Genomic DNA, 13,097 nt, shown 5'->3' on the forward strand with positions numbered 1-13,097 from the left:
TAAACAGGAAATTAAATCTCCATCATTCTCTTCCTGCAAGTCGCGTATTTCCAATAAGGGTCGACTGGTCTCATGAAGTGTTACATTATTCCGATACTAGAAATAATTCATTTTGCTGGGGTTCGCTCTGGCATGACAGAAAATTTGTAGGTCATCACCCACCATTTTTGGGCTCTTCATAAGTTGCATAGTTATTCTAGGCTTGAATTTTACATTAATGACAACCTGGGCATAACGAATTTCAGTCAGCGCCGGGTGCTCCGTGACACAGGTAATGATTTTCTGGTCCCAAGAATCGTTGACCGATTTTAGGCTCCACGTTACATCTACAATTGCCGTCTTGTTCACAGAATCTACTCGCTCCTTTAACGTCACATCTGACGTCACTATTTGTTGACCCCAATCTCTCCAAAATACACTTGGGGATGGCTTACCTGAGATCACTCGACAGGTCAGTATTAATTCTTGTCCTTCTGTTAGGTTGAACTGGGCACCCTCCACAATAAAGGGTGGATCCGGGGGAATCAATACTGTCAGAAAAGCTCTTGATGAAACACACACTCCCATCAAGGAGGGCTAATTCACAGTGAAAACTCTTCGTCCTCCAATTCAACAGGCTTGATTTGCAGATTGTACGTTCTCGCCCCTGTTGAACCAACCATGCCATATCTGGTCCAGATTCCAATATGATGTGCATCCCCCTAGGGATCTACCATTTCTAAACCACTCAAAGTTTTCTACCGGGGTTGTACTGCTACACGGTAAAGTCACTGATTGCCCCAAAATAGCCGTCCGATTGATCGGCTGCATGAGAAAAACATCTTCGGTGACTATAGCCTGGATATAAATTAGAAAAGCTCCAAGGATTACAATCATTGCTCCACTCATCTGTCGTGTCCTCTTGAAAGCCTTAGGTCTATACCTAAATAATAGACATATCTTCCTTTCAGATATCTTATGTTATCTATTCCTAACAACAACAAAAATATCCAAATTTTTATTTCCAGGACGAAGAAAATTCAATATTTGTATTTTCGAATAATGAATATAAGGATTTACTGTTTACTTAAATTTTCTTCCCCCTTTTTTTTTTTTTTTTTTTTACATAACTGTTTATTCATTTCGTTTTTCTTTTTGTACAGATTATTTCCCTGAGTTTGCGAAGGTACTCTTACTCCTCCTTAAGACTTCAGCGGTCTTTCTTTCCACGATAGTTTCCGTGGTAGTGGCCACGAAGAGTGTTGATTTGAGAACCTGTCGAAACATCTTGAAATTTGGCCAACTGAGTGGTTTTCCAAGATTACGATCATCCTCAAAAGGATCCTCGACTACGAGCGGTGAGCTCCACGCCGGTTTCGCACTTCTAAACAACATTTCATCTCTTTTTATCGAAATAATGACGTTTTGGTACTTAAATTCCTCGCTATAGTATAATAGCATTCGGAGCCATAGCTCCCCAACTCCATCGCGGTTCTTTTCCCGTCCGGGCCAAGTTTTAGATATCCATTCTACTTCATGCTGAATGTGGGCAGGAGACTTCCTTTTCCAGTAGTCCTCGGTAGTTCCAGGTAACTCCTGTAGGACTGGGAGAACTGGCGGATGAACCTTCTGCAGATAATAGATCACCATTAGTGAGATTGCATATGACGATATTCCATTATGCCCTGCTCCTTCAATATGGAACTTCCTCGTTACGTATTTTAGATTCAAAATAAGGGTCTTTACCCTTACGTCCATCTCCACATACAAACGAAGTAAAGCGCTGTTGGCTTCGGCGAATCGATTGTTTAGACATATATCGACCAACATAGTCTCTCGTCTTGGACCCTGGCTCTTATAGAGTACTTTAACTATGGGAACTCGGGCCTGAACAATGGCGTCTGCCCCCATACAGTTCGTGTGCCTCCGAAGTCCAGAGCATATGGTTTCTAGTACTCTTGTTTCGGAGACCTTTCTCACCTTAGAGTGCACACCTGACAACTTCACATGGACATCTAAGTCCGAATTCCATGTATCAAGTCCAGTAGAGGTTGAACCAATTATCGATACTCTAGAATCGGGATACATACTCAAGATGTGTTTCTTAACAGATGCGAACAGAGCTTCTTTCTCGGTTCGTTCTTCGATCGTAGGGACTAAGGTTTCAGTTTGACGGAGGCACAGGACAGATAGTCCTTGTATACGTAGTGAATTCGTCAAAGCTTGCTGCAACCATTCCTGAGTAGTCAAGTTTGTGGACACCCGTGGGTGTAGATAGTATCTTTGGGCCTGATGCACTTCCATTCTCAAATTATTCAATACCTCCTCAATATCCTCTACGGGGTCAGCTCCTCTGGTAGCCATGCCCTGCTAAGATTTTCCTTGCTGTCTTGACTTGCCTGTAACATGATGAGTTTGCCTTAGGCAGTGTGGTTGAGAATGTTGTTTTTTTTTTTTTTTTTTTTTGATCAATGACATTTCTCTCAAAGATTATCCTCATTACTATTGGTATGGTTATTCATTAGTATATATATCTATATATATATATATTTTTTTTTTGTATAAGGATTACAAAACAAAGAGGCTTATTTTGTTCCCTTTTTTTTTTTTTTTTTGAAATAATGGTGGCCCCCCCCTTTTTTTTTTTGATCATTTATGAATGCTCTTCTTCCCTAATCTATCAGCTCCACGCAATTTTCTTTGTCGCTGGGGCCGTCTGAATGGTCTGGGGTCTTTGGACCCTCCAGGGCGTCAAGTATGTCCCAGGGATCTTCGATAGCCAAGAGGCTGAGACTTGGAGCAAAATACATTGATTTAGTCAACCAAGACGCAATACGTGGTACTCGCTCTATGGGTACTGGTTTTGGGTCTTGCATTGTTTCGAAAATCTGCACAAACTCCCTGTTCATGGTGGTGAGAACCCCTAATAAATTGATTGGTCCATTGGCTCCTTCTAACTTATCACAAAGACGTTGAAGAAACCAACTCCCATTTTTCTTCATTTGTCAGGATTGGCATCCCTGTACTGCTGAATGTACTAAAAGGAAATCTGCATGGGCGAAGGGTTCAATGGTTGATGGGTCAATTTTTATCTCTGCTGGCGGTACTTCAGAGCCGGTTAGCCCGACACCATGGCAGTTCTGAATAAAATATATTTTAGGTTTACCTTTCAAAGTAGGTGCATTCATTTCCAGGAGGGGATAGGTGATGTGATCAAAAGTATACGAACCATCTCGTGCAAGCAGCTTATTATCTTCCCCATGGGTGATGATACAGCAGACAAAGCAGTCTACATGTGACTGGTCTTCAGCCGCAATGCCCTCTAAGATCGCACCAATTTCTACCACTGATGCATCATAATAAATCTGGGCTAGGAATCCCATGGATGCAAAACACCCACGCACACGCTCCGCATCCTGAGAAGCACTCATCTCATCACATCTTATCGGTGTTACTTCAAATATCCGGTTACACAAGATCACACAAACTCCTTTCGTACTGTGATTCATTCGATAAAATTCTTCTCCCAGGACCTGTTGAGGAATCGAAAAAGACGGTTCAGTATTATGAGGAGTGACATTGCATCCTAATCGTCTCTCCATTAGATCTGGGAATTCGACACGCTCGCAGATTATCCGGGCCATTCTCACGCCTTGCCCAATCACAAGTCTCCTGGAACTGACATTAAAAAAAGTGATTGGTAGTGGCTCAGTGGTTATTGGAGTAATTATTTGAGCTTGAGCTTTCAATCTCAACCCTAATGGCAACACCGTGTGGCCTTCACGAGGGGCAACAAAACCTATGCAACCAGGTGATATTAGGATCCTTAATCCAGTGTTAATAGTTCGATGTGATCCAGATGGAATCACACATCCTCTTGGATTTAGAATTGCATACCCCAGTGATGGAAACGTCTCTCGCATTGGTTCGTACGCATTACACGTCAACCTGGTATAATAGATTGTGGGGACAGTGGATAGTTGTTGTGCAATAGCGGCCTCCAATGTTCCTGTGACTCGGTGATTCCATTCCATTGTTTTCAGTGGAGAGTTGCGGCTAGGGCTGCTGCTAGTCAAATTTTTCGAATGTTACAATACGTCCTCCTCTTCTTTTCTCTTTTCTGTAAAGAAAGAGATAGAGATGACGACTAATTTAATATTCTTGCTCTCCTCTCATTCCATTTCATTGTGAGTTATATAGAAAGGATGAGACTGATAAATTTCCACACGTTGCTTCTCCCTTGAACTTCAACCTAATTAACCTTCCTTACTACCTATCCAATTATTCTAGATTCCTAAAGTTCTTAATCAAGACTGTTGGTTAAAATGAGATGCCAAAATCATGAGATACATCTGTCCATGCAGATATAGATATATGTATATATATATATATATATATATTTTTGAGCATTCTGTGAACTTCCTGTGATTATTTCTTTATACAGGCCAAACAAGCCCCAATCATAAATAAACTTCCTAAAACAATGGCAGCTAGGATCGCTGGATAGAGGAGCCAAGAAATCATACTGGTTCCTCGAATAAGCCTTACAAAGGCTTCCCATGGATTTTCTCCTGGCGTGAAACTTGGTTGTGTCTTTACCTGTGAATAATTTGGATGCATTACTAGTATTGTAGGGTCGTCTAAACAGAATTTCAAATCGCGGCAATCCGAGATTGTGCGTCCAATGAGGCAAATCTTTTCCTCATGGCACTTCTGATCCGTTTTAAATTGTATTTCAAAATCTGTGGCTGTGGTAGTCAAATATAAAGATTTAGTAGCTACTTCAATATTCTTAAAAGTGACAACAACTCTTCCGGCTAAACAGGTTGATGATGCTGTCACCCGAGTTACTACCATTGTGTCACAAGCATAGCATCCCACTGGAGTTGTTATTTCAGGTGATAGTTTTGGACATACAGTATGAGTTTCCTCGAAGAATGTATATCCATTAAAGTTCAGATCTAGCACTAAAGGTGCAGATCGAAGCATTTTTGATAATAATTGTCCCGACTGCTCTGTATAGAACTGATGATATGTTCGTGTTTTCGGCAATTTGTTAATTTTTCCTTTCACCATCCTCAGCAAATAGGACTCTTTCCTACCGCAAGTAACTCTTGCTTCGTACAAATGACATGTGATCATATTTTCATCAAAAATGAAATCCTTCGAGACACTATAGTTAGATTGGACGTCTCCTATCTCACCATACTTTGGCCTTGACATAGGAGCAGCCTTATCCAAGTATGCCTCCTGGGGTTGTCCTACTCGCAAAATTAACTGGGAATCCGTGATTCCTGTTGGCTGGTCATATGCACCAACCACTTGCATTTCTATCCCCTTCTGTGTTCGAGCATACTCCTCGAAGATTATCTCTTCGTCGCGTCCGTCCTCTTCTGTGTGAGAAATGACCACATAGGAACAAGACATACCATTGATTTTCCTTACTTCGTATGATTTCGTAAAGTCAGGGACAAGCCACACTCGGTAATGGATACATGATTGACTATCAATTATCAAACATATCGAACCGCTATCTCCAGCTAGACAGTTCGTAATCCCAGGCCAGCTTAAGGATTCCTTTGTCAGAGCGGGGAAGTTGAAGTCTGTGGCATACGTCTCCCCAACGACAGAACTGATTTTGTGGGCAGCTAGTTTGGCTGACTAGATGCTCATCCACAGGAAACGTATAATAAAGTCGCGTTGTTGACCATCGGCATTTTACTTCTTTAAATGTAATTTTTAGCTGAAACACTGTTTGATCAGTAGTTGAGGTGAACCAAAGACACTGCGTAAATTCAAGATTCCTCAGTGTAACTCGAGCATGGGTAAACTGTTCACAAGGATTTGTGCCTTCGTTTCCATCACACTCACGTACTTCGGATGGTATAACTTGATGATTACTACATTCATCTACAGCTAGCGTGGTTATTATTAACCCTAGCAACATAATAACAGTTGCAATCAATGGCCCTTGATCATTTACTCTACCCATTCCTCTCGCATGATTCTCAAAATGTTGACTGACTCGCTCGGTCGTTTGGGCTATTCTTTCACCAGTATTAATTCCTGCGATGGCTGAAATGTGACCTGCTAATTTCGCTAACCGCCATCCGGCCCTTAATAGCAATGTTAAGGCTCTGATAACTTGCCACAATAATTGTATCAGTACTTTACTCTAGTAGACAGCCATTAATGTCATAAGGCCTACAGTTACATAGATACAATACACTAAAGTCTCTGGTAGACAATGCCTATTTTTAATCAGCTCCCAACAAAAAACACAATTCAACTGATAACACTCATTTCTTCCAGAAACATGTACTACACCCTGCAGTACATTGCCGTTTTCAGTAATGAAGGAAAATTTTAATGCTCCTGGGATTCTTAACATTTCTAAAGGTACTTGGGCTTGTAAAGGTTCAGTGACACGCATTATCTTTTCGATACCTTGTTTTCGAATAATTAAAGTTCCTTTCCTATCTAATGTAAATACTGAATCCGTAAACAGCACTTTAATTCCCTGCTCCTCAAACTTAGCCATCTCCTCAGCTAATAACTGTCGATGTGACCTCGAAGACGGTCGCAGCACAGTGCAGCGTTTAAAAGAGATAAGCGTTGGATTTACTGAAATTCCTCCATCCGTTAATGCTAACCAGCTTGTTTCGGCTGATTCGATATCACAAATGCAATCCGACTGTTGGTTGCATTCCATCTGAAAACAGAATTCCATCGACCCATTACACTTCTGACGTGAACAGTGACAAGGTCTTCCTTCCTTTTGGCATCGATAAACCTGAGAAGTACCGTTTCTACGCATCACTTGATTAATAATAAAGTGTTGAGGAATACCCAATGATCCATTGGAATACAGTATTCTTGTTACCCACTGTTTTAAACAATTTCTGCATTTATTTTTAACACATCCGCCTTCTACCATTAAATCGAGCTTCACTTCACTTGGTTTTACAAATGCGCAGCGATAACTGCCATTTACTATAGTACATTTTTCTATCTCATAAGCCTCAGCTTCCTTTACTATTATAATTAATAAACATCCTATCATCCATACATTCCGTGATATTAAAGATTCAAACCATGGACTCATGATATTCATGATTCTATCAGTCTTGCCTTTTCAGTATTGCCTTAATTCACAGGAGGAAACCTACAAGGTAAAACCAACTGGTACAGAGTTGAATGAGATGAATGAATACGAAGTAATCATATGCACACAAACTATGAGTATATATGTATTCTGTTTATTTACCTTATCAAAGCCTTTAGAAAACATGCAAGTTGGAGGATGTAGATGCTCCTCACCTGTTCCATCAATATCTTCCTCAGGAGATGATGTACTTTTCCATTTTGTTATATATATATATATATATATATATATATATTTTTTTTTTTTTATTTCATTATTTTTTATTTTATTATTTTATTTTTTTATTTAAATTTTCCATCTACCAACCGTTTCTTTAAACCATTCTAGAGCATCTTGCGATGACCGTTCTTCCGTACCCTCAACATCTGAAACTCCTTCCGTTGTGGATAGTCTTCTTCCTTCAACATCATTATCTGTCTCAATGTCATCTGTTACATCCTCTTCCTCCGTTGCAGATACCTCGAACTCATGCGTTGTTTCACCTGTGGATAGTGATGCCTTGCCATCTGTTGGGATTTCCTTTTCTTGGCTTAAAAAAATGACAGTTGGCTTACGCCTTTCATCAGCACTCTTGACATCTGCTTCTTCTGAGGTTCGTTCTAATTGGCGATCCATACTTCTTAAGTGATAGTGATGTGTTGGTCGACCTAACCACGTTCTAGGGTCAGGATACTCTTGTGGGTCACTTCGTAATGCTGGTTGAACTTCCTCCGACGATAGTGATCGCTTAATTGTCCTGTTTGACTCATCTATTGGTCTGGATACCGATCTTATCTGCCGATATGTCCTACCCAGCTGACCAGAGAGAGCATCCCACCAAATTTCTTGGTCGCTCTCCTCTCCTTCCTCTATTTCAACTGAGGTCGCCTTAGGGTGTACCTCCACATGCTTTGGAGCAGTTTGCTCCTCTATTCTAGTTTTCACTTCCAAAAAGGGTTTCCTTTCAGTAATCTTTGTCAGTCTATCAACATGTACAAGTTGTCTGTCTTTTGGTTTTGTTAAATTTTGAATTTCATAATTGACAGGAGATGTCTGACTAATAACTCGATACGGTCCCACATTTTGTCGAGCCAGCTTACGTGTAAAACCTCTTTTCACTCTAGGCACATACAAATAGACTACACTGCCAACTCGTATTTTCTTGTCAATTGCTTTCTTGTCAATTGCTTTCCGACGTCTGTAGGCTTCTTGTTCTTCATCAGCCTCTTCTAGGTTTTCTTTGACAATCTCATAGGTTCTCTTCAGTCGTGCACACAATGCTTCGCTATAATTCTCCAATGATGAATATGTTGGCTGAACGTCAGATTTCCAGATGTGCTGTGGCAATACAATATCACGTCCGTACAGTAGAAAACTAGGAGTTTCTCCTGTAGCACTGTGAAATGCAGAGCGATAGGCTAACAAAGCAATCTGCAAAAATTTAGGCCATTCATGTTGAGCAGAGGCAACCATGTGTGACAAGATGTTTTCTAATGTCTGATTTATTCTTTCACATCTTCCATTACTTGAGGGATGATATCCACTCGTTCGTACTGCTCTAACTCCAAGTTTTGCATACACTTCTTGCATTAACTGTGATACAAAATTACTGCCTCGATCTGAGAGTACTATGGATGGTATCCCATGATGACTTATTACTCCATCGATGAGGGTTTCCGCAACCTGCTGAGCTGTTTGAGTACGCATAGGATATGCCTCCACATACCGTGTAAAGTGATCCACTACCATTAAGATATACTTGTAACCTTCTTCTGAAGTTGGTAACGGTCCTAACACATCGACTGCAATTTTATAAAAAGGTTTTGCTTCCGCTTCAGCTCTAACCAAATTCGCTTTGGCTTTAGGTTTAAAACCTCGTCTTTCCATACAACTTGGACAGGAACTAACATAATTCTTTGTGTCGGAGTACATGTTGTCCCATATATAGTCCTGCCTGATTCTCTGAAGAGTCTTGGTGAGAGCCATATGTCCTGAACAGTGTGCATCATGGCATGCTTTTAATATCTCACCTCTTAATTTACTTGGTACTACTAGTTGTTCCAAAGGTTCACCCCTAGTTGACTTATCTGTTGGTAGGGAATAGTGATACAATAGTCCATCTCTTAGAAAGTATTGGTTTGCTAATTTGGGGGAAAGAGGTTCTGCCTTTCCTTCTAATTGTTCCAAAATTGGTTTTAGTTTTGGATCTTCTCGTTGCAATTTACGAGTGATCTCTTGTGGATCGCTACCGTCATTATTGCTCCCATCTTGACTTGGCTGATTCAAGTCAATTGGCATCTGTGTGTCCAGTGCACTAACTGGTCTAGACAGATAATCTGCATTCTGATTTTTCTTTCCCGGGCGATACTGAACTTTAAAATCGTACCCCATCAACATAAGATTCCAACGTGTAAGATGTGCATTTGGATTCTTCAGATGAAGTAAGTATTGCAGGGGTCTGTGGTCTGTTACTATAACCATTTGTCGTCCATATATGAAAGGATGGAACTGTTTAATGGAGAAGACAATTGCTAATGCTTCCTTTTCTGTAACACTGTAATTTAGCTCGGCCGCCCTTAGTTGCCTACTCACATACGCTATTGGTTGGCGAACACCAGTTTGTCCACATTGTTCCAAAATTCCAGAAATCGCTTTTTCACTGGCATCTGTAGTTAAATAAAATTCCTTCTCAAAATTAGGATATATAAGAACTGGTTCGGAAGTCAACAGTTCTTTTAACTTCTCAAAAGCTTTATTTGCAGCTTCGTCCCATACAAACTGCACCGATTTTTTTGTTAGTTTTGTCAAAGGAACTAGCAAAGTCTGGGATGAATTTGCGATAGAAGTTACACATTCCTAAAAATCCACGAACTTGTTTCACGTTTTTTGGGGGTTTACACTCCCTTACAGCTTTCACATTTCTGGGGTCGGGTTTCACTCCTTCGGCACTAACGACATGTCCCAAGAAATCAATCTCAGTTCTCAGAAACTCACATTTACTAGGCTTTAATTTCAGATTATATTGTCTCAATCTTGCAAACACTAATTCAAGTTTGCGGAGGTGGTCAGAGAATGTTTCTGAACACAAAATGATATCGTCCAGATAGATGAAGATGGCTTCGGATTGGAGACCTCTTAAAGCAAATTGAAGGCCACGGTTAAACGTTGCAGGCGCATTTCGAAGCCCAAAAGGCAAGCGTCGGTAATTAAATAACCCGGCATGACAGATGAAGCCTGTCTTGAAACGATCAGCTTCATGTACAAATAGCTGATGGTAACCATACGCAAGATCCATTTTCGAAAATAGTTTAGCCTTCCTGATCATACTAAGAGTATCTTCCATGTTTGGCACTGGATAAGCATCTGGTACAGTAATACTATTTAATTTCCTAAAGTCAATGCAGATGCGTAAACTGCCATATTTCTTCCGAACTGGCACTAATGGTGCCGCGAACGGTGACTTGCTATATTCAATAATTCCGGCATTAACAATTCTTGTATTTGGCGGTCGATTTCAGGTCTGAAAACATGTGGAACACGATATTGTTTCAGTTTGATAGGTCTATCATCTGTGAGTTTAATTCTGTGTTTGAGAACATCTGAACCACTCAACTGATGCGGTGCTTTTGCAAAGACATCCAAATATCTCGATAACAACTCTTGCAGTTGTTCTTTCTCGTGCATCTTCAAATGATCTAATTCAAAATCGTCCATAGTAATAACGTCTTCATCCATTCCTTCTGAAGATTCGGAAGCTAACTTAAACTGCTGGTCACTTATGGTGTGAACCTGAACTACTTTAGAGTTCTTTTGCAGGCGTACTGGTTCTGTAGATAAATTAGCTATGACAGCACGGGCCTGTCTTTTGTCATTGAGACATGAAAGAACACATTTAATTGCCAAAGAGTCATTCTTGAATTTAGGGCTAGGTTCTATAACCACTTCACATTCGTCTTTTAACTGATCATCGCACTGTAGCATTAGAACACGTTCCATGAGAGGTGGAATTATTTCCTGTGTAACAGTTCTACCTGGGGTAGGTTCATAGGACTTCATTATTTTTTCCCTAACACCTTCTTCACGCATACAGACACGCCTTGGCACAGACTTAATCATACCTGTCCCCATGTGTATTACGAAGTCGTGCTTCCGCAGTAAATCAGCCCCCAAAACCATCTGATATTTATCACTGAGTTTACTTTCTGAGACAAGGATATCTTCAATAAATTCCACACCCTCTAAGGAAATGCGTAAAGTCACTTTATTCTGCACTGGAAGTTCATGACCCGTAACAGAATAAACCGTCTCTGATATTGGATTATTTGGCAATTGGTCGTTATGAGGTATTTTAGAAAATATCTCAGGGGAGAGCAATGAGACCGATGCACCTGAATCTACCAGAAACAAGGTTGGAATACCCTGAACTAGGCCTTTAACGATAGGCAAAATATTATCATCTAATTTTGATACGCTCCCACACTCAAATTTAACCCTTTTTGACCGCGCGCCTAACCTACCTCTCTTAATTAGTCAAGAATCATTATGCTCAGAACCCTCACACTTATTCGAAAATCCCCGTTTCATTTACATTTACGTTATTGACTGTTTGAGGCCTGCTACCCTTATATTCACAATTTGCGTCAGAATGGTAAACTCTACTTGCTACTTTCCGTTTACTGCTTGGATCATTATAGCTAACAGGCGTATCAGACTGTAAACCGTTCTGTACCGGTGTAAGTTGTCTAGGGGGCCATCTCTCTTTAGGGTAGGTAGCACACCTTCCTCCTCGTGTTTGTTGGTTTGACTGAAAATTCGCTCGAGTATTACCCACACCAGACCATCTCTGAGTAGGTTGCACAGCCACATTCCTGGGCGTTCGTTGATAGAAGCCCATCTGTGAACGATAGGTTCGATTTGGAGGAAAATACTGTTCCCTTTGTGGGCGTGGTGCCATATCAAAATGCACCCTCCTTCCTCTTGGAGAAAACCGTGGTCGAAAACCTTGTGCATCCGAACTACAATAAGATAATGGCCTCTGATTGCCATACCTGTAGCGAGGGATGTTAGACGACAGTCCTTGTGGAGTGTACCGGTTATCAAAAGGTACATAATTCACATACCGCCCTCCTGATCTTTCTGGCTGTAGAGTTAGAGTGTCCTCATTAGGCAAGAGAATTAAAGGTTCCCTTGTCAGAGGTTGATTCACAGCCGAGGGAGAAACAACTGGTTGTGAGTGCTCCACTCTATGTCGCCAATCTACCATTTGATTCTCTACTGCAGTGCTCAATGCTGCTATTTGTTTTTCTAACTTCCCTATACCTAGGTCTGATTGAGCCTCTTTCTTGCCTGGCTCCTCCAAACTTCTAGGAATCTTATTCGGCTCATTACCACTCTTAGATTTTCTTTCCATCACTTCTAAAACACCAACATGAGACTGTTTCTTCATTAAATTTTCATTCTCCTCCTCAAGCTTAGCGCAAGCAAATGCTGTTTCAAAATCAGGAGGATTCTGGGATAACACTAATCTCTTAATTTTACTTTGCAGCCCAGCTAAGAATTGAGACAATAACGTTTGATCTCTTAATTCTCTTGCTGCTTCGTTATCTCCTCTAGTCTTAAAAGCATGACGGCACAGGTTTTTCAGCCTGGTAGCAAACTGAACCACACTCTCTCCATTCTCCTGTTTGGCAGAATTAAACTTCTGCAACTGCACTATCAACGATTCAGTTTTCTCGAATCGAGTTATGAAAGCTTGTTTAAATTGCTCAAAGTCTACTTCTCTTTTCAGATCCATTGATTCACATAGGAAATCAAATGCTGGTCCCTTCAGGCGACTTTTCGCCACTATAATTTTAACTAAGTCGTTCCACCCAGCTAGACCACCTATTTCCTCTAAACTAGCAAAGAAATGGCTAGGAAAAATTCAATCTTCTGACGAGCCTGATAACACAGGTACTAGGTTAGAAAATCCAGC

The 13,097-nt window shown here is 40.7% G+C and overlaps 1 protein-coding gene across 1 annotated transcript; it reads right to left on the minus strand.

Annotated features, from left to right (window-relative positions):
• Window positions 1-1,143: 1,143 nt before the first annotated feature.
• On the minus strand, window positions 1,144-2,343 carry LOC150087089 (terminal uridylyltransferase 7-like). Its single transcript, XM_090372371.1, has one exon. It carries the CDS (start codon window positions 2,341-2,343, stop codon window positions 1,144-1,146), a length of 1,200 nt encoding a protein of 399 aa, XP_090228497.1.
• Window positions 2,344-13,097: the final 10,754 nt, after the last annotated feature.

This window comes from Mastigoproctus giganteus, chromosome 4, assembly GCF_048544385.1.
Source record: "Mastigoproctus giganteus isolate SK-2022 chromosome 4, ASM4854438v1, whole genome shotgun sequence".
NCBI lineage: Eukaryota > Metazoa > Arthropoda > Arachnida > Uropygi > Thelyphonidae > Mastigoproctus > Mastigoproctus giganteus.

Bases quoted from the DNA above. Each gene is read 5' to 3' on its own strand.
- LOC150087089 (XM_090372371.1), bottom strand. From the start codon at position 2,343: ATGGCTACCAGAGGAGCTGACCCCGTAGAGGATATTGAGGAGGTATTG.